General features: G+C 46.6%; 1 protein-coding gene across 2 annotated transcripts in view; it reads left to right on the top strand.

Annotated features, from left to right (window-relative positions):
* The window catches only part of CCDC13 (coiled-coil domain containing 13), a 91,731-nt gene that overhangs the window by 44,905 nt on the left and 21,931 nt on the right, over nt 1-24,895 (top strand). For both annotated transcript variants that reach the window (XM_077490543.1, XM_077490544.1), the window contains exons 6-11: nt 13-129; nt 2,768-2,872; nt 3,046-3,204; nt 11,564-11,740; nt 13,692-13,898; nt 18,904-19,040. In XM_077490543.1, the coding sequence (XP_077346669.1) occupies nt 13-129; nt 2,768-2,872; nt 3,046-3,204; nt 11,564-11,740; nt 13,692-13,898; nt 18,904-19,040 (902 nt within the window). The remainder of the gene's footprint in view (nt 1-12; nt 130-2,767; nt 2,873-3,045; nt 3,205-11,563; nt 11,741-13,691; nt 13,899-18,903; nt 19,041-24,895) is intronic.

Here is a 24,895-nt window from a genome sequence, read left to right as displayed (position 1 = left end):
ATCTCTCTGCAGGTCGAACGTTCGGAAATAAAAGCTCTACAAGAGAAGCTGGCAGCTGCTAATCTAAAGCTAACGGAATATCGAAACCAAATCCAGACTACAAAGCAAGAGCTGAAAATGGCTCACAAGGTATATATGGCACAGCATCGCTCCTCTATATGTGGGGTGCAACAGATGTGACGGGTTTGTGGGGGGTTTTATTAAAAATTGTTGGTACAGCGGAAACCTATGTAGCACTGACCCCCGAAGGAGCGGCTGATTTGATTGGGCTTACTGTTACCTTCTTCACCTCGTGTTGTGTCTAGGGGTTTCCCCAGGTAGATGGCCCAAGAACTGCCGAGACTGACACCAGATCCACTTGAGGGATTTTTATTTGCAAAGAAGAAGTAGACAAAAAACAGTCTCTCAAAGAGGGTTAGAGGGTTTAGGTAGAAAGTCCAGGTACTCTTGGGACTTAAAGTGGGAGTTCCGCCGTTTTTTTATTTTTTAAAGCCAGCAGCTACAAATACTGCAGCTGCTGGCTTTTAAAATTATGACACTTACCCGCCCAGCGTGCCCGCGATGTCGGCACCCGAAGCCGATCTCTCGATCGTCTCTCGGGTGCTGCCGCCGCCATCTTGGTTATGGGAATCAGGAAGTGGAGCCTTGCGGCTTCATTTCCCGGTTCCCTACTGCGCATGCGCGAGTCGCGCTGCGCAATAAGGATGGTCCCCGCTGTCTCTGGAATCCGTGTGTTTCCCAGCAGACAGCGGGGGACCTTCGGAAAGGGGCGTAGATTCTGCGGAAAGGGGCGTACCTTCTGCAGATATCTATGCCGGAAGTGGGTGCAGATACCTATACTGTACAGGTACCTGCACCCCCCTCCCTGACGAAAGGTGCCAATTGTGGCGCCGGAGGAGGGGAGGGTTCCAATGAGCGGAAGCTCCACTTTAGGGTGGACCTCCGCTTTAAGCAAATAGAAAAGAGTCTCTCACATTAGGAAAATCCAGAGAATAGCCATTCACAACTGGATCCTCACTCTTATCGGATAGTCCTTCTCTCACTAGGCCTAGGAGCCGATAGAGTGCTTAAACAAAGCAAAGTCTCTGCCACAGACTTGTTGTAGAATATTTGAATAACTGAAGGATGTAGAGAAACTTAGAGAACCCTCGTACGGTACCAGGATCTTGCAGATTCACTTGGGGTCATTCAACTGAGCCTCCAGGCTCCTTCTGAGAAGCCAGCCTTGGCCTTCTCCCGAAGAGTCCTCCCCTGGATGCTTCTCCAGCTTCTGGGCCTCTCTACAAACCGAGACGGCTCCGGACCACCTCCAAATCCTTCCTTCAATTACTTTGCCTTGGGCCAGCCAGCCCCGAGACTCAGAATTGGGTGGACCCGCAAGCCAGGCCATGAGAGCCCTGGGGGCTGGTTAGGAGGACCAGGACCAAACGGACAGAAAGCACTTCCCAGATTGCACAGCAGGACGACACTCCCACTGGGCTGGTTCCGAGAAAGAATGGGCACTCAATGCACCTAACTGTCCTGCGTTCTAACACCTTCCAGAGATGACAGCGCCACCTATGGTCAAGCAGAACACAATGCAATCCAGCTAGACTGGTACTGAGACCAAAATTTAGTATAATGGAACCCAAAACCAAATTGCAGTTCCAGAAATATTAAATGACAAAAACACATAGCGCATGCTCTTCAGGAGGCGGCGCTACACCTATTACATTTTTAGCGTGCCTTGTGTTCCATCAAGTGCGTTGTCAGGTCCATGCTGACTGTTTTTGGGTGACTTTTTAGTCTCTATTGTATGTATTGCTTGTACAGTATATAATAAAATGTATGATGGCCATTTGTAAGATCTATTATGCAAACTTTGGGGGCATGTTGGGTTCCTTTATGCAGTCAAATAATACTAAAATGTATCACTTAAGCGCCAAAATGTTTGCAATAATTAATGGCTAACACAGCAAAAGACGCTACATCAATGGTGGCTGGTGCTTGTGGGGGGCAGCAAACCAACGCCAACCCCCCCACCCCCTCCCCCCTTTGGCAGGAGAGGGACATGAACGCAGGGAATACCGGGAACACTTTCTGATTGGCTGGGAGGAGAATCAGAGTGAGAATAGCGAATATTAATTCGCTACTATCACACAGCTGGGTGGGCTTAGAGGGCAGTGCTCTGCACCCCGAGTCCACCCTTTTTCTGAAGCCTTTTCAGGGCCTCTGGCTCTAATCACATGCTTCAACCCCCTCAATTGGAACCCATGGTCCTGCCTGTACCCTGTATGTAGATAAGGGGGCCGGACACATGGATGGGGGGCGGCACCCCTAATGATCGTGCCACCACTGCTCTACATCTAATATCCTTTATAATGGATAGGATCTTTTGTGGAGCTCACATTTGCATAGTCTTACCTGATGCCCAGACTGGTATAAGGAGCCTTATGCTATGATCCTACGCCCTGATCGATATACTGAGCCTCACCTGATAACCAAGCTAGAGTTCAGAGCCTTGCCTGGTGCCAAGAACAAGATGGTGAACCTTTTCTGGGGCCCAGGCTCTATCCTGAGCATTATCTGGTTTCCAGGCTACTGAAACCCGGACACAAGATTTTAAACCCGAACTGTCCGGGTGAATCCTAGACAGGTGGCAGCCCTATGCTCAGGCCACTGTGCTGAGAGTTGTGGTGCCTGGTTTAATATACAAAGTCTTCTTTTATAGCTCAATCTAACATGCCTAACATGCCAAGCCCTTTGTAATATCCCACGCTATTTGCAGGTTCTCGTCAATGAAGTTGGAGAAGATGTGAATATTCCTCAGCTTATTTCCTCATCTGGAAGTTGGAGAGGCCGGGCGCAGCACATTCTAGCTCTGCAGGGCAGGGTGAGTAAAACCTGTGGACTTTTCTTTCTGAGGAACTTGCCGGAGTCGCTTAACTGGAGCGTTGTCATTGCTCTTTACTGTTTCCTTCTCCATCCATGGTACTATACGAGGGCTCCATCTCCATGACCATCTCTGAAATAGAACCAATGTAATGTTGTCTATACTCTGTGCAGGTCCGGGAGCTGGAGAGCCAGCTGGGGCAGATAAGGAGTCCCACGTCAGAACTCAGTCTGGAGGAAGAGATGTTGGGGACATCCCGGAGATTGCCCGCTCAGGAGAAGAACTTGTTTCGCCTGCGAACTTTGGAGAAAGAGAAGAAGGAATCACTGGAGGTAATATAGACGAGACAGATATTGTGAGAGCTGCAGGACAATATCATGGAGGTGTTTTATATTTGTTGTCTCTCTATAGTCAGCGTAATCCACAGAGCTTTAAAATGTGCCACTCACCATTCATATCAGGGGGGGTAGTGGGTACCTTCTTTTTAGTGGGCCTTCCTGTCCTTGGCCGCCTAGGCCACTCCTCCTCTCGCCCTAGGCGGCTTCTCTCTGCCAGCAATCTTCTGGGACACGTCACAGGTTCCAGAAGAATGCCAGTCCAATAGCAGAGCGCAACGCGACTCGCACATGCACGGTGCGCGCCCGGCTGTAAGCTGTCACGGCCAGCTGCCCACAGTTGCTATGGCGGTACAGCGGATAGGAGGGGAAAAGGAGCGAGGCTTCGGGCGCCCGCATCAATGGACCGCGGGACAGGTAAATGTCTGTTTATTTAAAGTCAGCAGCTATACTTTGTCAGAAACCATGAAATCAGACCGAGACAGAAGTACAGTTCAATCACACTTGTTTAATAATAAAAGTAAAAAGAACAAACATAGTCAAAACATAGCCAAAGTTCAGTAACCGGAACGGATAGTCAGCCAAGCCAGAATGTCAGGGATCAATGTAGTGGAACAGCAAGCAGGATCTGGAGCCAGAAGGGATGTCAGCAAAGCAAGTCTTTAAACAGGAACGCAGGAGATAGTCTCTGTGATGTTGACCAAGGTGAAGGCAGAGATCCTCTGGGCTGGGCGGCTTAAGTAGGCCAGACTGACGAGCAGGATATCATCAACAGCTGAGTAACTGTGGAGAGAGATGGGAGCTGGCAATTAGCTGACAGGTGAGCGGCCAGCTCAGAGAAGGAAGGGCTGAGCCCAGCCCTGACACACTTTTTGTAGCTGCTGACTTTTAATAAACTAAAAAACAGGTGGAACTCCGCTTTAAAGTGTAAAAACTTACAGAAAAACTGTAAGGTGAACTTACACTGGATCCCCCCCCCCGGTCCCACTGCTGTCAGACACCGGGACGCCGCTTCACCAGACCAGGGATTTGAAATCGCCGCTGTCTAATGTCCCATCTGTACCTCTCAGCGTGTATGTTTAGGGGGCATTCTAATTGGTCAGTACCGTCACATGGACAGCACTGACCAATCAGACTCCATCTAGCCCATCATGTCAGCGCTAGAGGAGAGGAGAAAAATCCAGGAGAATTTCAAATCCCCAGACTGGTGAAGTGGCATCCCGACGCCTGACAGCGGGGGATGGCGGGATGTACACAGCAATGCGGTGGGAATCATATGCGATTTCTAGCATTGCACTAGTGTGAACCGGGCTTAGGTGTGTAAAAAAAAAAAAAAAAGTAAGAAAAAAATAGCTAGATCAAGGCTTGATCTAGGTCAGAATTAGTGTTGGGGTAAAGGTGAAAGGTTAAGGCTGGGGTCAAAGGTCAGTGTCAGTATGTTTTAGGTAGGATACAAAACACACATGTGACCATGTAAACAACGTCACACGTGAACACCATGTTACTTGTGTAAAAGCAAATGTTGGGATCCTTTCTTTGTCTATGGCGGCTTTTCTCAACCTAACATGGAAGAACTCTTAAAAGCCTTCGCTCCCCAAGTGCTTCGGTAAACCTCGGCAGCCCATGACCCTGTCGCCAGTTGGCCGGTTTTCCTTCCTTGGACCCCTATTGGTTGATCCTGACCACTGCCAACCGGGAACATCCCACAAGAGCTGCAGTTTTAGAGTTGATCTGAGCCAGTCATCTTACCTTGTTAACCGCTTCAGCCCTGGAAGATTTTACCCCCCCCCCCCCTTCCTGGCCAAAGCGCTTTTTGCAATTCGACACTGTGCCGCTTTAACTGATAATTGCGTGGTCATGCGACGTGGCTCCCAAACAAAACTGACGTCCTTTTTTTCCCAAAAATAGAGCTTTCTTTTGGTGGTATTTGATCACCTCTGTGGTTTTTATTTTTTTCTGCATTAAACAAAAAAATAACGACAATTTTGAAAGAAAACGCATTATTTTTTACTTTTTGTTATAATAAATATTCCCATCTTTTTCTCAGTTTAGGCCGATATGTATCTTCTAAATCTTCTAAATATTTTTGGTAATAAAATCCCCAATAAGCGTATATTGATTGGTTTGTGCAAAAGTTATAGCGTCTACAAAATAGGGGATAGTTTTATGGCATTTAAAAAAAAAAAAATATTAGTAATGGTGGTGATCTGTGATTTTTGTGGGGACTGTGACAATATGGCGGACACATCGGACACTTTTGACATTATTTTGGGACCAATGGAATTTATACAGCGATCAGTGCTATAAAAATGCACTGATTACTGTGTAAATGACACTGGTAGGGAAGGAAGGTCCTTTTAAGGACTGGTATGTAGGGATGCGCTTCGAGTTCAACTCGAACATTGCCTGTTCGCCTGTTCAGCGAACAGTGAACAATTTGGGCTGTTCGCAGCAAATTCGAAAAGCCGGGAACACCCTATACAAGTCTATGGGAGAAATCTAAAGTGCTAATTTTAAAGGGTAATATGCAGGTTACTGTCCTAAAAAGTGTTTGGGGACCCGGGTCCTGCCCCAGGGGACATGGATCAATGCAAAAAAAAGTTTTAAAAACTGCCGTTTTTTCAGGAGCAGTGATTTTAATAATGATTAAAGTGAAACACTAAAAGTGTAATATTCCTTTAAATTTCGTAGCTGGGGGGTATCTATAGTATGCCTGTGAAGGGGCGCATGTTTCTGGTGCTTAGAACTGTCCCTGCACAAAGTGTCATTTGTGCAGAAAAAAAAGTCTTTTAAAATCACTTGCGGCTAAATTGTCGGGTCCCGTAATACAGAGAACACTCAATGAGTGTTCTCTGTATTAGCCGACAATTCATTCATTGATTAATAAAAAAAAAAAGCTTGGGGTTCCCCTAAATTCAATTACCAGGCCCTTCAGGTCTGACATGGATATTAAGGGGAACCCTGCATCAAATTAAAAAAAAAATTGACGTGGGGGTCCCCCTAAAAAGCCATACCAGACCCTTTATCCGAGGACGCAACCTGGCAGGCCGCAGGAAAAGAGGGGGGGACGAGAGAGCGCCCCCCTCCCTCCTGAACCGTACCAGGCCACATACCCTCAACATTGGGAGGATGCTTTGGGGGTCTGTGACCCCCTCAAAGCACCTTGTCCCCATGTTGATGAGGACAAGGGCCTCATCCTCACAACCCTGGCCGGTGGTTGTGAGGGTCTGCGGGCGGGGGGCTTATCAGAATCTGGAAGCCCCCTTTAACAAGGGGACCCCCAGATCCCGCCCCCCCCTGTTTGAAATGGTAAGGGGGTACAAAAGTACCCCTACCATTTCACAAAGAAAGTGTAAAAATGGTTAAATAAGACAAACACACTTTTGAAAAATTCCTTTATTAAAAATAAAAAAAAATAAAAAAAAGATTCCAGCGGTGCTAATCCACTCTCGCTATCCAGCGACTGATCTCCGGGGTCCAGCGATGGATGATCATATCCAGCGACGGGGGATCTCTCAGTCCAGCGCTGTCCATACATCCGCTGGCTCCCTTCACCAGCGTCAGAGAGGGCAGGGTCAGGTGACGGGTGGCCCCGCCCTCCTAATATAAGAAACGTCAGCGCTGGGATCCCCGCAGTGTCTCCGCAGTGGAGACAGAATACGGATGTATGGACAGCGCTGGACTGAGAGATTCCCCGTCGCTGGATATGATCATCCATCGCTGGACCCCGGAGATCTGTCGCTGGATAGCAAGAGTGGATTAGCACCGCTGGAATCTTTTTTTTATTTTTTTTTATTTTTAATAAAGGAATTTTTCAAAAGTGTGTTTGTCTTATTTAACCATTTTTACACTTTTTGTGAAATGGTAGGGGTACTTTTGTACCCCCTTACCTTTTCAAACAGGGGGGGAGCCGGGATCTGGGGGTCCCCTTGTTAAAGGGGGCTTCCAGATTCTGATAAGCCCCCCGCCCGCAGACCCTCACAACCAACGGCCAGGGTTGTGAGGATGAGGCCCAACATGGGGACAAGGTGCTTTGAGGGGTCACAGACCCCCAAAGCATCCTCCCAATGTTGAGGGTATGTGGCCTGGTACGGTTCAGGAGGGAGGGTGGGCCACTTTCTTGTCCCCCCCCCCTCTTTTCCTGCGGCCTGCCAGGTTGCGTGCTCGGATAAAGGGTCTGGTGTGGATTTTTAGGGGGACCCCCACGTCAATTTTTTTTTTTTTAAATTTGACACGGGGTTCCCCTTAATATCCATGTCAGACCTAAGGGGCCTGGTAATTGAATTTAGGGGAACCCCCACGCTTATATATATATATATATATATATATATATATATATATATATATATATATATACATATATATATATATATATATATATATATATATATATATATATATTTTTTTTTTTTTTATTATCAACGAATGAATGAATTGTCGGCTAATACAGAGAACACTCATTGAGTGTTCTCTGTATTACAGGGAGCTGACAATTTAGCCGCAAGTGATTTTAAAAGACTTTTTTTCCTGCACAAATGACACTTTGTGCAGGGACAGTTCTAAGCAGCAGAAACATGCGCCCCTTCACAGGCATACTATAGATACCCCCCAGCTACGAAATTTAAAGGAATATTACACTTTTATTGTTTCACTTTAATCATTATTAAAATCAGTGCTCCTGAAAAAACTGCCGTTTTTTTAAAACTTTTTTTTGCATTGATCCATGTCCCCTGGGGCAGGACCCAGGTCCCCAAACACTTTTTAGGACAGTAACTTGCATATTACCCTTTAAAATGAGCACTTTAGATTGTGAACGTTCGAGTCCCATAGACTTTAATAGGGTTCTAAAGTTCACACGAAGTTTAGGTCTGTTCGCAGGTTCTGGTGCGAACCAAACAGGGGGGTGTTCGGCTCATCCCTACTGGTATAGGTGTACAGTATATAGGGTTGTACATGTATAATCTACTTTCTTTCAAATATAGAAAGAATATTATACTTGACTGCTGCCCGATTCTGCAGCTGTCTTTTATCAGTGTAGGGCAGGGATCGTCAATTAGCGGACCTCCAGCTGTTGCAAAACTATAAGTCCCATCATGCCTCTGCCTCTGGGTGTCCTGCTTGTGGCTGTCAAAGTCTTGCTATGCCTCATGGGAGTTGTAGTTCTGCAACAGCTGGAGGTCCACTAATTGCATATCCCCGGTGAAGGGACTGAGGGACAGTCTGCAAATCACTAGCTACTAGGTCCACAAAGGTCCTTTTAAGGACTGGTATAGGTGTACTATTTGGTGTGCAGTATATAGATGTGTAATACACGTATAAAATACTTGCACATATAGAAAGCATAGTATAGTGCATTTCCACTGTGCAGCATTGTGACTGCTGAGCAGTTCTGCAGCGATACTACAAAGAGTGACAAACGCAATTAAAAAAAAAGTATTATAACTGGTGTGATAGACCAGTGACCCCCCAATACAACAGATTGAAGCGGGTGTTATATACCTTCTTCCACATAAATACTGCACTTCTCTAGAGACTTTTGTCACAGGGTCATTTAAAAAATGACAGGCAGAGGAAGAGGCAGGCCCTTCCGCAGGGGTGGTAGGGGTAGGGCAGGAGCAACAGGCTTGAGCCAAAGTGGCAAATTGCAGAAGGTGCGTTCAATTACTTTAAAGGACGCACCAGACTTGGTTGAGTGGCTCAGTCAGCCTTACTCTTCTGCACCCTCCTCATCCTCTCGATCTGCACCCTCTTTTTCACTCTCTGCTATGTGCACCCCCAAAGACACTACCACCAACAACAACACCACCACCACCACCACCACATACCTTCCGCTTGAGTCACAGGAATTATTTTCCGATCCATATCAAGAGGACATTTCTGATGCGCAGCCACTCTTGGTATTGGATCAGGAAGAGGAGGTAGCAACAACCGCCACTCAGCAGTCTGACCACAGTACCCAGATCAGCCCAAGGAGGAGGTTGGTCCCCGGTGTTGCTGCCTACTCCGAGATCTCTAATTATAGCAGTGGGGAAGGTGACGTCGATGATGACATGTCTAGTGATGTCACGTGGGTGCCCACAAGAGAGGAAGAGGAGGGGAGTTCAGAGGGAGATATGGACCAGCAGATAGGGAGGAGAAGCAGGAATAACTTACATTGCACAGGAGGGACAAAGCAGACTGCAAATGTATCAGGAGCGAGTCATCGACCATGTACGGTCACATCTGACGCTCCCAGGACACCGGCACATGGCTCCGCAGTGTGGGCTTTTTTTAACGTGTCCGCTGCTGACAATAGCGTTGCCATCTGCAATCTTTGTAGTCAACGCATTAGTCGCGGTAAGCCCAACACTCACCTAGGGACGACCGCCTTAAGAAGGCACATGGGCAGCCATCACCGAGCCGAGTGGGAGCAACGGAACACACAAAGCCACACTGCAGGCTCTCACCGTCCAGCCTCGTCTTCTACTTCTCCTTCTCCTCTCTCCTCACAATTGTCCTCCACTCCACCTTCCATCATGCCAAGCTCACGTTTTTCTGCAAAAAGGCAGGCTTCCGTGGGCATAATGTTCGAGCGTAAAAAAATTATGACGCCGGATAACCCTCTTGCCCAACGGTTGGCGGCTGGCTTGTCAGAACTCATAGCCCCCCAACTACTGCCATATAAACTGGTGGACTCGGAGGCCTTTCACAAATTTGTGGCCATTGGAACACCACAATGGAAGGTCCCAGGAAGGAAGTATTTCTCAGAGAAGGGCATCCCAGAGCTATATGGCCATGTTCAGCGGCAAGTGAATGTATCTCTGGCACACAGTGTCGGTGCCAAGATACATCTGACCACAGACACGTGGTCTAGCAAACACGGGCAGGGAAGGTATATAACTACTGGGTGAACCTTCTGACGGCTGTCAAGCATGTAACCCGTGGCACCCATGTAGATTTGGTTTTACCGCCACGGATTGCATGCAGGCCTGCCTCTTCTTCTCCTCCTACTCCATCCTCCTCCCTCTCCTCCTCGGCTGACTCCTCCTTTTCCGCTGCTAGCGTCTCTTCTGCTGCGCCGCCCAAGCTCCCCAGAACCTATTCGACATGCCAGGTGAGACGTTGCCATGCTGTGCTGCGTCTGTTGTGCCTGGAAGCCAAGAGCCACACTGGCCCGGCACTCCTTTCAGCTTTGCGTTCACAGGCAGATCAGTGACTAACACCGCTCAATTTGACAGTTGGTAAAGTGGTGTGTGACAACGGTGCCAATCTGCTTAGCGCATTGAAACAGGGCAAAATCACGCACGTGTCATGCATGGCACACGTCTTAAACTTGGTCGTGCAGCGATTCCTTGTCAAATACCCTGGGGTCCAGGACATCTTGCGGCAGGCAAGGAAAATCTCGGCCCATTTCAGAAGATCTTACACGGTCTTGTAGGCAAATTAAGTGGTTTCTGTATTTCTGTGTGTTTTGTCTAAATAAAGAATTGCAGAAGAAGCCCCAAACCAAGTATTGAGTGCACACTATACCTCACATGGACAGACTTCTCACTAAGCCAACATTTCTGTATTACAAAAATCCTTTTTTTTTTTTTTTATTGGTCTTCTGTAATTTTCTCATTTTCTGAGATACTGCGTTTTGGGTTTTCACTCGCAGTAAGCCATAATCATCAAAATTAAAAGAAAGAAATGCTTGAAATATATCATTCCGTGTGTAATGAATCTGGAAAATATATAGATTTTTTACTTTTTTTGAATTAAATTACTGAAATAAATTAACTTTTTGATGATATTCAAATTTTTTGAGATGCAACTGTTTGAGAGAGAAAAAGAAAAGGGAAAAACAACAGCAAAAAAAAAAATCTGTTAGTAACAGCAAGCATGTACACTGATCACAAGGATTTGTAAGGTAAAGTCCCTACTTGTTCTATAACAGTGATGGGGAACCTTGGCACTCCAGATGTTTTGGAACTACATTTCCCATGATGCTCAGCTACACTGCAGAGTGCATGAGTATCATGGGAAATGTAGTTCCAAAACATCTGGGGTGCCAAGGTTCGCCATCACTGTTCTATAACAATTTGCCAAAGCAGCAGCAGCTGCTGTGCTGGGATTCTTCTCCCTGCACCCGAATATGATGAAATAGTCCCCTTTCTGCCCCCAGACCCCTTCTGAACAAATGGGGCTCGATGACACCGGCCGGGACTGAGCCATGGCGGGACATTTGTCTCAAAGCTGTGACTGTCCCGGCAACTCTGGGACAGTTGCCAAGTACATAGCTGGCACATACTGAATGCTTCATGTAGTAGTAGTTCTGTTTTTAATCCTATATTGCTATTGTTTTTGCTTCCATGTTGTCTCGTTGTTATAATCCTAGAGACTGACCGGGGAACACGACACTCTCAGAAGGGAACATGAGGATCTGAAAAAGAAGTTTGAGGCTTCCAAAGCCAGGAACCGATCTCTGTCCAATGATCTGAAGACCCTCAAGTTGCAAATGACGACACTGCTGGATAAAGGGAAGCACGACGACGAACTCATAGACGCCCTGCTGGTACTATGTGTTGGTTATTCTTATTTTTGTATATTAAGCATTAATGTACATTTGTTTACCCTCTGGGTATATATATCTGATGGAAATAGATATGGATATGATGTAAAATTTATTAGTATAGACAGGATATATAAAAACAGTACTTGATGTGTTTTATAATTTTTTATTTTTATTTTTTTATTTTTATAAATAAATATATATATATATTTTTACGTTTAATATATATATTTTTTTCTCTTTATTTTTCTATGCTATATATTTAATTATATTAGTATGCCTAAAAAGTCCAATACAACCAACAATTTTTTCTGAGGTTTTTTTTGTTTCCCCCTTCTCCGTCTTCTTTTTCCCTTGTTTTATTTCGGTTATTCTTAAAGGAAATTAATAGTATTTTCATAAAGTTTTTAGTTGTAAAAGAAAGCAGGGTCTGATTAATCGATGCACATTCATTTAAAGGCCTTCATTTTGCGTATCATTTGCAAGAATATAAGTACATGGTCAGAGCCATCATTTTTCATTACCCATTTAAAGACCGGGCCTTTTCTGGAACTTTTTGTTTACAAGTAAAACTCTGTATTTTTTTGCTCGAAAATTACTTATAACTCCCATATATATATATATATATATATATATATATATATATATACATATATATATATATATATATATATATATATAAATAATTAGAACAATCACCATTTTATTCTCTAGGGACGCTGCTAAATATATATATATATAAATAAATATATATATATATATATATATATATATATATATATATATATACCCCTTATATATTGTATATATTTATATAAAAAAATGTGTGTATATATATATATATATATATATAGATATATATATATATATATATATATATATATATATATATATTTAGCAGCGTCCCTAGAGAATAAAATGGTGATTGTTCTAATTATTTATATTATATATATATATATATATATATATATATATATATATATATTTTTTTTTTTTTTTTTTGTCCCTAGAGAATAAATTAACAATTTTAATTACTTATGGTATGTACGCAATGGTTTTCAAATGATTTTTGGAAAAAATACACTTTACTGAATTAAAAAAAAAAATTCAAAATATATACCCAATTTCTTTGTAAAATATGAAAGATGATGTTACGCCGAGTAAATAGGTACCCGACATGTCACACTTTAAAATTGCACACATCCGTTGAACAGAGACAAACTACGGTACTTAAAAAAATCTCCATAGGCGACACTTTAATAATTCTTACAGGTTACCAGTTTAGTGCTACATTGGGGGGTCTAGAGTGAGAATGAATACTCTCGCTCTAATGATCGCAGCAATATCTCACGTGTGGTGCAAATACCATTTACATATGCGTGCGTGACTTATGTATACGTTCACTTCTGCGCGTGAGCGCGGTGGAATGGGGGCGCTTTCATTTTTTTTTTTTTTTTTTTTAACACTTTTATTCCTATTACAAAGAATGCAAACATCCCTTGTAATAGAAATAACGATGACAGACCCTTTTTATAGAGAGATCCGGAGGTCAGAAAGACCCCAAATCTCTCCTCTACCTTCTTAAAAGCAAAAGATCAAAACTTTAGTGAATATTAATTTGCTATTGTCACACAACTGGGTGGGCCCTGCATGTAGATCAGGGGGTCGTAGGGATGGATGGGGGAGGGGGGGGGGCGGTTCCAGGCCGCCACTGCAGCCATCTAACGGAAAACAATGCGCTCCATGTGTGATGGATAATTTAACAGATGTTTAGCAGTTGTAGTAAAACCCCTACTAAGCTATTAGTACTCAATCCGCTCCAAAAATCAGAAATGACACTCTCAAGTGATTTATAAAAAAAGGTGAAATAAAAAAATGTGATAATGAATCACAATGAAATGAAGTGTAAATACGGCTGTGGCGTCTTACAATCATCTTCCTACATTTTTTCCAGGTGCAGCAGAAGAATATGCAGGAGATCCTCAACAACCTGAGCAAGCAGGAGCAGAAACACCAAGACTCGCAGCAATCCCTGAGCCTGCACCTGAACAACGAGAGCCAGAAGCAGAACTCGCTGGTCAATCAGCTGAAACTAATGGTGGTGGAGAGGGAGGCCAAGGTGAAAGAGCTGGAGGTGGAAATCCAGCAACTGACCACCAAGGTAAAACTTTAAGTGGACCTCTCGGTTACTTTACAAGTCTACGTGAATGAATTCCTGACCTGTCACGATATACAACATTTTCCATCCTGGACCCCCAACTCAGTGACTGTCTACTCCAGACTTGAGCTGGCATGTACTGGCCATCGGGAGTCTCCCGGTGGGCCGATGGGTCGGTGGGCCAGTTTCAGCCTGTCAAAGTAATGGCTGCGTGGCTAGCCATTAATTTAAGCACCGCTGTACTGCCTATTAGAGCCCTTTGACACTGAGCCGCGGGCAGCGTCAGCGGTAAAGCGCTGCTAGTTTTAGCTGTGCTTTACCGCTGTTTTAGCGGCGAGATTTTAACACCCGCTAGCGGCCAAAGAAAAGGTTAAAGAGGGGCGTTTAAAAAAAAAATTAAAATTAAAAGTCAGCAGCTGCAAACGCTGCAGCTGCTTACTTAATAAGCACACTTACCTGTCCAGGGCACCCGCGATGTAGGCCGCCCGAGGCTGACCCGTCCCTCAGCTCTCAGGTCCCGGCGCCGCCATTCTTCACTGCCCGTTTCCTACTGCGCATGCGCGAGTCACGCAGCGCTTTGTGAATGGGACGCGCTGTGTTCTGGGACACACAGTTCCCAGAACACAGCGCGACCCATTACCCAGAAGACAATGCGATGAGGAGAGAAGAAAGAAGATCTCCGCGGAGGAGGAAGAGGCAGATTAGGATTATGTGCCTAGCAACAGGCATTTCTGGTAAGTAAAAAAAAAATTCTTCTCCAGGAGATGTTGACTCGACGATCTCTCTGGCCGCAATGCCAGGGACGCGCTGCGCTGCCACTTATATAGGGACAAGGGGCGGTGTCACATGGGTTTATGTCACATGGGTTGGTGTCACATGGTGACCCCGCCCCCTTACGATGTCACAGTCCCGGAGGATGCTGGGACTGTCGCCATGTGACATCAACCCATGTGACCAACCCATGTGACATAAACCCATGTGACACCGCCCCTTGTACCTATATAAGTGGCAGCGCAGCACGTCCCTGGCATTGCGGCCGGAGAGATCGTCGAGTCAACATCTCCTGGAGAAGAAGAAGAAGAAGAAGAAGAACGGAAGGCGGCGGCGACAGAAGAAGAACCGAAGAGGGGGACAAGACCCCCGAAGTCGGAAGAAGAGGACGGCGGCGAGGAAGAAAGCCGGACTCCTCCGCTAGCAAAAGAGCTACAAGAAGATAGCGGAGGAGTCCGGCGAGAAGACCCCCGAAGACGCAAGACCCCCGGAGCTGTGCAATAAAGTATTTTATCTCGTGTGTTGTGTTTTTTTTGTACTTTTATTTTGCAGGTGAATGGGTAGGGGTACATTGTACCCCATACTCATTCACATAGGGTGGGGGGCCGGTATCCGGGGGCCCCCTTATTAAAGGGGGCTCCCGGATTACGATAAGTCCCCCGCCCGCAGACCCCGACAACCAACGGCCAGGGTTGTCGGGAAGAGGCCCTTGTCCTCATCAACATGGGGACAAGGTGCTTTGGGGTGGGGGGGCCGCGCGGCCCCCCTTCCCCAATGCACCCCCCATGTTGAGAGCACGCGGCCTGGTACGGCTCAGGAGGGGGGGGCGCTTGCTCGCCCCCCCTTTCCTGGCCGGCCGGGTAGCGTGCTCGGACAAGGGTCTGTTGTGGACTTGGGGGGGACTCCCACGCCGATTTTTTTCGGCGTTGGGGCTCCCCTTTAAGTCCATACCAGGCGGCGGGGCCAGCGACGTCTCCTTCGCGGGCCCCGCCTACCTGGAGACCCGCTCAAAATGAGCGGACTTTTCTCCGGGCGGGAAAAGTCCGCTCATTTCAAAAGTACGGCGGTCTGGCACACACACGGCCGGATTGTCCGCCGAAATGCGAGTCCGGTGGGAAGATTGGAGTGCAACACGGCATTCTAAGTCCGCCGTACTTTCGGGTCAAAAAAGTATGCCGGAGGCTACACACGGGGGGATTGTTTGGCGGACTTGAGTTTGCCGGACTTTTCCACCCGCTTGTTTGATCGTGTGTACGTGGCATATTAGGTGGTGACAGGTACTCTTTATGGAGGGATCAGGGATCTAAAAGACCTCCAATCTCTCCACACTTCAATGTATTCAGATCGCCGAAAACGGCGATTCTGAATACCGTATATATTTTTAAAACCGGCGCCATTGGCAGCCAAGTAAATGGGAAGTGACGTCATGACGTCGCTTCTGTGTTTACTATGAGGAGACTGGAGTGAAGCCTCTTACGGCTTCATCCCAGTTCCTCCCCAGCCCAGCCGGAGGCAGCGCACATGGAATCGGTGCTCCTGATCCAGCGGGAGCACCGGTAACAGCGGCGGGAGGGGGGGCGTCCCCTCCCGCTCCTCCGGCATAACAGCCGAGCAGCTTTTAGCCACATCGGTTGTTATGGCTGGATAGCCAATCGCCCGCTGAAAAAAACAGGCATCATCCCGGTATACCCCCCGGAAGCCGAGTACGCACATCTGCGTGCGCTCGGCGGGAAGGAGTTAAAAAAAAAAAAAGAAGCACTTTATACTAGGGCTACTTTCACACTGGGGCGTTGCGGGCGCTGGCGGTAAAGTGGTGCTATATTTAGCAGGCGGGTTTGCATCGCTGCCCCATTGTTTCCTATGGGAAGGGGCGCTTTAGGAGCGTTAAATACACGGCTCCTACAGCGCTCCAAAGATGCAGCTTGCAGGACTTTTTTGACCGTCCTGCAAGCGCACCGCTCCCCTTTCACACTGGGGCGCTTTGCAGGCGATACAGCGCTAAAAATAACGCCTGCAAAGCTCCCTGAAAAAGCTGCTGCTGTCTCTCCAGTGTGAAAGCCCTGAGTGCTTTCACACTGGAGAGACAGCAGCAGCTTTTTCAGGGCGCTTTGCAGGCGCTATTTTTAGCGCTATAGCGCCTGCAAAGCGCCCCAGTGTGAAAGGGGCCTTACAGTGGAATGTTTTTACTAATGTTTTTTTGCATAATTGCGTATAGTTTATATACTGTTTTTGTGCGTGTTTGCAAAATTAAAGTGGGTCGGTCTGGATGAAGTCCAGGGCCAAATTTTTGTCCCAGTCCAGCCCTGGACCTGAGCAAACTGCAGCCCGTGGGCCACACCCGACCCTTTGGCCCTGGACCTGGGCAAACTGCAGTTCGTGGGCCACACCCGGCCCTTTGGCTCTCTCTGTCCGGCCCGTGGTGCTTCCACTGCCAACATGCTGTTAGAAGTCCCTGTGAACCCTGTCAGATAAGAATGAGGCCGTGCCACAACCGCCCTGTAACCGCACGCTATTTATTTATTACAGCTACTTATATAGCGCCATCAATTTATGCAGCGCTTTACATATATATGCTACAAAGTTGCAAAATTGTGCTTAGGCATTAAGATTTGTTTTACCCTTGGGAGGGAAGGGGTTAAAGTGGAGGGCCACCCTGAAAAAAAAAAAATATTAAAAATTACAAAAAAATCTAAAAAAAAAAAAAATGAACATTTTTTTTTTTTTTTACTTACCAGAAATTCCTGTTGCTAGGCACATAATCCTAATCTTCCTCTTTCTCCTATGCGGAGATCTTCTGTCTTCTCTCCTCCGTGTGGCGTCTTCTGGGTAATGAGTCGCACTGTGTTCTGGAAACTGTGTGTTCCAGAACACAGCGCGTCCCATTCACAAAGCGCTGCGCGACTCGCGCATGCGCAGTAGGAAACGGGCAGTGAAGCCGTAAGGCTCCACTGCCTGTTTCCCTTACAAGGAATGGCGGCGCCGGGACCCGAGAGCCGAGGGACGGGTCGGCCTCGGGCGGCAGACATGGCGGGCGCCCTGGACAGGTAAGTGTGCTTATTAAGTCAGCAGCTACAGTGTTTGCAGCTGCTGACTTTTAATTTTTTTTTTTTTTTTTAAACGGCCCTCCTCTTTAAGCTGACCACAGATGGATTGAAATTCGTCCGGTTCAGCAGAAGCCAGCTGAATTTCAAACAAATCCATAGCCATTCCCATTTGACAGGAGTTGATCTAACGATTGGGACTGTTGGTAAACTTTTGTTCGGTCAATTGGCTGCAGCGCTGATCAGTGTATTCTGACAGCAGATGAGTCCCCACTATCAGAATACAGAACGCTATGGGGAGGATTCCTCCATCTACCTGGTTCGTGTGGATGGGGGTGTACATTTGGCTGTCGCTGGCTGATAAAAAGAAAAATCGACCGAGCGACGCGCGTGCGTGGGTTGGGTTTCGGAACTTGATCTTGTTCATTTGGGGTTTGGTTTGGTTAGAATTGAGATGTGGGGGATTTTGACTGACCGACCGAATGCGGGAGGTGGGGAGGAGTTTGATGGACCGCCTGAATGGGGGGTTTGACTAGCGGACCGCCTGAACAGGGGCATTGCAGGGGGGGACTTTGACGGACCACCTGAATGGGGGGGTTTGACTGACTGAAATGGAGGACCGGCCGCCACTGCCTTGGAATATAGGTGAACCAGAATTAAATCTGTTGTTATTGTTATCGAACGATCACTTTTGATCACGGAAACAATTTTATTCTGTCAGTTAGCGGACAAGTCGCTATCGATCGGCGAATAGTCATTCGCAGTGCAAACGGCTGAAATTCTATACGCGTACGGCCAGCTTTAGAGAGTTGTCACTAGAACAGGTGTCCCCAATGAATCATTTCCTCTCCCCTCCTGTTCTGGTGACAACGGTAACATTGTGGATTTCTTCTTCACAGTCCCGGTGACAATGATCACCAATTGTCTTTCCAGCAAGCAAACAGATAGCAATAAAAACCTGACAGAGGCTCTAGGCCTCCTCCATAGGAAAATTTGAAAATCTGGATATATTTTTAAAATGGCACAACAGGAAAGTGTCAGTGCTGCGCAGAACAACCAATAAGATGTAGAGACGGTGAAACTGGCATCTGATTGGTTACTATAGGCAACTTTCCTGCATTCCAGGCAATTGCACAAAATAAACATTTTATACATTTGTGAAGTATAATTCCTAACAATGAGTGTTTTGTGTCTAGACTTCCCCTAAAAGGCCGTCCAGTATGAAGATTTTAGGAGCTGAAGAGTCGCAAGATGGGGTCAGGATGGATAAGCGGCTTTCAGCGCGGTCACTGTCTGATATCGCAGACCACGCGGGCTCAGTCGCCTCTGCTAGGTAATACACCTGAAATGTGCGTCAAATGCAGCAAACCGCGTGGTTAGAGGCTCTTTCACACTAGCAGTTGAGGGGCAGAAAACCCCCACGGCTGAGCCGTGCTTTTATCGCCACCCAACCACTACCCCCCCCCCTTTTACCCGCACAGCTCACTGCTGGGTGTAAACACATGCCCCACCCACAATGCTTTGTGGCTGCGGCAGAAATGATACCCCCGGTCGTTTTCAGCAGGTGTAGCGCCAGCTGAACAAGATGTGATTGGAGCTGCTCTGCAAGTGCCCCGCAAACCACAAGCAATGCAAACACGCCAAGCTTGAGAATTAAAAAGACGCACGAGCTTCTTTACTGCGTTTGACACACACAGAGGACGGCCCATTCATTTCACTTGGGCTGCCCTATGCAGGGGCGTAACTATAGGGGGTGCAGCAGTTGCGACCGCAACCGGGCCCTGTGATGCAGGGGGCCCATGCAGCCCCCTCTACATATGGCCGGCAGCAGCATAGGCAGCTAGGGGTACCAGTGCACCATGCACACGGGTGGCTGGAAGCGGAGGGTGACTAGCAGAGCTCCATGTTCGACTATCACACTGGCTGCTCTTTAGTTGTGCATTCCCCGCATGACCTGTGTCCTCAGAGTACCCCTCTCCTGCTCCATGCATTGCCGCTCAGTCCGATGTCTGTTCTCCCCACCCAGTGGTGGAACTACAGGGCTCCCAAAGGTCATACCTGTGACCATGCCCTGGAGTTCCACCGCCGGACTCGGAGGGAAGGGCCCTGGCTGGGGTTCAGTGGGGGCCCTTCATGGTTTCTTGCATCGGGGCCCTGAAGGTTCTAGTTACGCCACTGGCCCTATGGGTGTCAAACGTGGCAAAGAAGCTCACGCACCTGTGAATGTAGCGTCCAAAATGTTAAATGTCCCACATGCCACATCATTAATAGTGCCATTGGAGGGTCTCATCCATAAATGAAGCAATTCAAAAACAAAAATGCATTGCCTCGTTTGCACTGAGCGGATCGGTTCGGTACGGTTCGGTACGGTTCGGTTCGGTACGGTACGGTTCGGTGCGGTTCGGTACGGTACGGTTCGGTTCGGTTCGGTACGGTACGGTTCGGTACGGTTCGGTTCGGTACGCTATTTTGAGTGTTTCCATTATGAAAGTGGCCCATACAACCGAGCCATACCGCACCATTCATGGTCCTGCTTCAGATGTGGGGCCATAGAAAATGGTACGGTATGGTTAGGGCGGAGCTACTGGCATCACAGAATACATTTCACTGATTGGCGGACAGAAAAAAAACGTCAATGCTCATGTCAAAGGCATTTTTTCTAAACCCCCATATGGCCCCTGGTGGTCCGACTTGCAGTGGAAACGCTCACCTGAATAGGCCGGACCATTCTATCCCTTCCATACTGTACCGACCTGAACCGTTCCGCTCAGTGGAAACGAGGCATGGGATTCTAAATGCCCCTCCAATGTACAAATACACACTATATTCAGGGCCGTCTTTAAGGCAGGGCAAAAGGGGCAGCTGCCCTGGGCCCTGTCATTGTTGGGGGGCCCAAATCAGCTGCCTCATACTTGCCAACTATCGCAGTGTAAATTCCCTCGTCCCTTGAAGTTTTAGTCCTGTGCTGTGTCCCGATATCTCAGTGTGAAGTGCTGGTACTAATGCTGCCCAGCTCTGCCCTATTGTTATGTACAGATTACTCACCTGCAGACCTGTGTTTACATGTAAATAACCAGCATTCATATGTAAATAGTGGCGGCATTACTAAGTAAATAGATGCGGCCGGCAGCATTGATATATAAAGGTGGCATTCATATGTATATCATGCTGCCCTGCAGTGAGGAGATGATGTGCTGCAACCAATCAGTGAGCAGTATTACTTTACAGTAATCTCTAGTAACCAATTAACAAATAGAAATCATTTGCTGTAACCTCTAGCAACTAATCTGTGAGCCGTAATCTGTGCTATAACCTCTAGCAACCAGTCATTAAGCAGTAATGATATGCTGTAACCACTGGCAACCAATCGCAATTGCTGCCTTGATCTGATACAGTAAACTGATTTTAAGTCTAGCTGCTATTTATTGTATGTCTCAGAGCAGGTGGAGAGCAAAACTGCATGGGGGGGGGGGGGGGGTCCCTGAGAATTTTTTTGCCCAGGGTCCAATCAATATTAAAGACGGCCCTGACTATATTGTCAAAAGTATCGGGACACATGCCTTTACACGCACATAAACATTATTGGTTTCTTGTTTTATCCTTGTATATAAGAAAAAAATATATATTATTTATTATAATATAATTTATATATGAACTTGGCATCCCAGTCTTAGCCCGTAGGTTTCAATATTGAGTTGGCCCACCCTTCGCAGCTATAACAGCTTCAACTCTTCTGGGAAGGCCGTCCACAAGGTTTAGGAGTGTGTCTATGGGGATGTTTGACCATTCTTCCAGAAGAGCATTTGTGAGGTCAGGCACTAATTCATCCCAAAGGTGATCTATGGGGTTGAGGTCAGGACTCTGTGCAGGCCAGTCAAGTTCCACCACCCCAAACTCGCTCATCCATGTCTTTATGGACTTTGCTTTGTATACTGGTGCGCAGTCAAGTTGGAACAGGAAGAAGCCATCCCCAAACTGTTCCCACAAAGTTGGGAGCATGAAATTGTCCAAAATGTCTTGGAATGCTGACACCTTAAGAGTTCCCTTCACTGGAACTAAGGGGCCAAACCCAACCCATGAAAAACATCCCCCACATCATAATCCCCCCTCCATCAAATGATTTGCAGCAGTGCACAAAGCAAGGTCCATAAAGACATGGATGAGCGACTTTGGAGTGGAGGAACTTGACTGGCCTGCACAGAGTCCTGACCTCAACCCGATAGAACACCTTTGGGATGAATTAGAGTGCAGACTGCGATCCAGGTCTTCTCGTCCAACATTGGTGCCTGACCTCACATATGGGCTTCTGGAAGAATGGTCAAACATTCCCATAGATACTGGAAAAGAACACACGGCCACAAAGGGCTTGGAGGGTGCTGCTCACCCCACACGAATGAAAAAAATGGAACAAGTTCCCCCACAAACGGGGTTTTTAGGCAGCAGAAAACAATAATAAATGCATATCATGGTAACATGAGAAATATTTTAATATTTATTACCATGAAAAGATAGCAACATGGCACAGAGGTAAAAACATAAGCTCCACCTGAACAGTTAAGAGACTCCTATATAAAGAGTACAATAATAACAATGGATGTGCACAAGCAGACACAACTATAAATGACACTGTACAATATAACAACAGTAGACGTATAGTGCTAACGCGTTTCAACCCAATCAAGGGGTCTTCTTCAGAGAAATGGTCTGTTATAAAACAAAGATGCAATAAATAAATACCGTATATACTCGAGTATAAGCCGAGATTTTCAGCCTCTTTTTTGAGGCTGAAAGTGCCCCCCTCGGCTTATACTCGAGTCATCGCTGTCTGCCTGCTCGATCAGCGTGTCGAGCAGACAGACAGCGGCCATTCTATAATTCAAAAGCCGCGCCTCTGGCTCCGCCTTCGCCTGTGATAGGCGGAACACTGAATTTCCCAGCAGCCTGTGTTCCGCCTATCACGGACATCGTCTCATCTTCGTACTACGGACGAGGATGAGACGATGTCCGTGATAGGCGGAACACAGGCTGCTGGGAAATTGTGTTCCGCCTATCACAGACAGGGAGGCGCGGCATTTGAACAGGGGAATGGGCGCCGACGAAGAGCGGTGATCCTGGGACGGGACCGGACGGAGGCTCGGCTCGGGACGGGACCGGACGGAGGCTCGGGACGGGACGGGACCGGACGGAGGCTCGGGACGGGACGGGACCGGACGGAGGCTCGGGACGGGACGGGACCGGACGGAGGCTCGGGACCGGACGGACGCTCGGGACACAGGTAGGCTGGACACACAAGGCCACACACACACACACACACCACACACACACACACACACACACGGATGGATGGATGGACACACACACAGGGATGGACAGGCATATCTCACCCTCGGCTTATACACGAGTCAATAGGTTTCCCAGTTTTTTGGGGGTAAATTGGGGGCCTCGGCTTATACTCGGGTCGGCCTATACTCGAGTATATACGGTACATCAAATGTTAATTATACTGGGAATACCATATTTTTTTAGTATAATTTACCCAATACTGCACGTCCAAGGAGATAAAATAAATAAAGTGCTTTTAGTGGAGTTCCCCCTCGGGGTGGTGCCTCGATTTCCCTTCACGTATCAAGAGTGTTACCAAATCCAAAAATATCACCAAATGCCAGGAGGGAAAGGTCAAAGGTCCAGAGGCGTGGCTCACGGGAGGTCACACACATACCTCACCACCCATGGGTATAGGGAGTGGGTGGCAGCCGGACAATATGGTGAGTCACACCTGCGATAGAATCCCAATGTATGAATAAAATTAGGGACATACATTTTTAACGTATGAACACAAGGTGTATATACGGCATGAAACTATTGTCATACCTATAATCTATGTATATAGAGGATAACCACACCTAGGTGTTTAGGTATATCTATATGATAAAGGGAAAAAATAAACTGCGCTTGGGTGAAGCAAAAACAAACACAAACTACTAACAATCTATAAGGAAGGCGGCAGCAATAAATGTGATACAAACACCTAACAGCAATGAGAAAATACAAAAAGCTGCGCCAACATAAAAGTAACCTATAAATAAACACCCCTAAAAAAAGGATTATTTTTTATATATGTGAAATGTGAATAGTTGATATATTCAAAACTTCTAAATAAAAAAGTAACAGTTAATAGGAATTCATCCTCAAAAAGTTCATAAAGGAGTCCATAAATGATCAACAGTTGCGGTCCTAAATGGAAACACCACGGTGGTTGAACACACTCAGATGCGCACAAGTGCCCGTCACCATATAGTGGGTGCGCTTACCAGATGGAACTTTGGTTAGAGCGTTATAACTATACCCTCAATCGCGTCAGAATATTCCTCTTTTTAGTAGATCAGCTCACCGAAATGAACAACAGCACTCTTATGAGGACATCTTAATCCACGATCCCAAACAATACTAGCAGTAGCTTAAGGGAGAAAAGAGGGAACCAACATAGTGTGATACTGTTTGGAGGATTTATTAAAGTAAAAAGTAGCGCACTTACGTGAGCATCGAATATATACAGCATGCATAGAAAGAACATAAAAAGCCGGCCGGCATTCAGGAGCCCGTCCTCCTCTCCTACAGTGACGCCATCACGTTGTAGGAGAGGAGGACGGGCTCCTGAATGCCGGCCGGCTTTTTATGTTCTTTCTATGCATGCTGTATATATTCGATGCTCATGTAAGTGCGCTACTTTTTACTTTAATAAATCCTCCAAACAGTATCACACTATGTTGGTTCCCTCTTTTCTCCCTTAAGCTACTGCTAGTATTGTTTGGGATCGTGGATTAAGATGTGCTTATAAGGCTCCATGCACACTGAAGCTCCAAAAAGCTATTTCTGGACGCCAGATTGCTGGCAGAAAACGCTGGTTGAAAAACCTGCTTTTAACAGCGTTTTATACTAGCGTTAACGAGCGTTAATGAGCGTTTTACAGCGTTAGCGTTAATGGGCGTTTTTTATAAAAATACACAGAGGACACTCCAAAAATCCCACAATGCATTGAAAAATAGAATGCCAAACACTAATGAACGAGCGTTAATGAGCGTTTGTCGTTTTTTGCCGCTGAAAAACGGCACTTTGAACGCGAATTTCTGGCGTTCAGAAAAAAGCCCATAAACTCCACTGCTCATTAAAGCTGAAAAACGTCCATGT

This window comes from Lithobates pipiens, unplaced genomic scaffold (genome assembly GCF_037356315.1).
Source record: "Lithobates pipiens isolate NorthernLeopardFrog02 unplaced genomic scaffold, aLitPip1_a1.2 Scaffold_19, whole genome shotgun sequence".
Taxonomy (NCBI): Eukaryota; Metazoa; Chordata; class Amphibia; order Anura; family Ranidae; genus Lithobates; species Lithobates pipiens.
The sequence above is the reverse complement of the archived record's forward strand: the minus strand, read 5'-3'. Positions and strand labels throughout refer to the sequence as shown.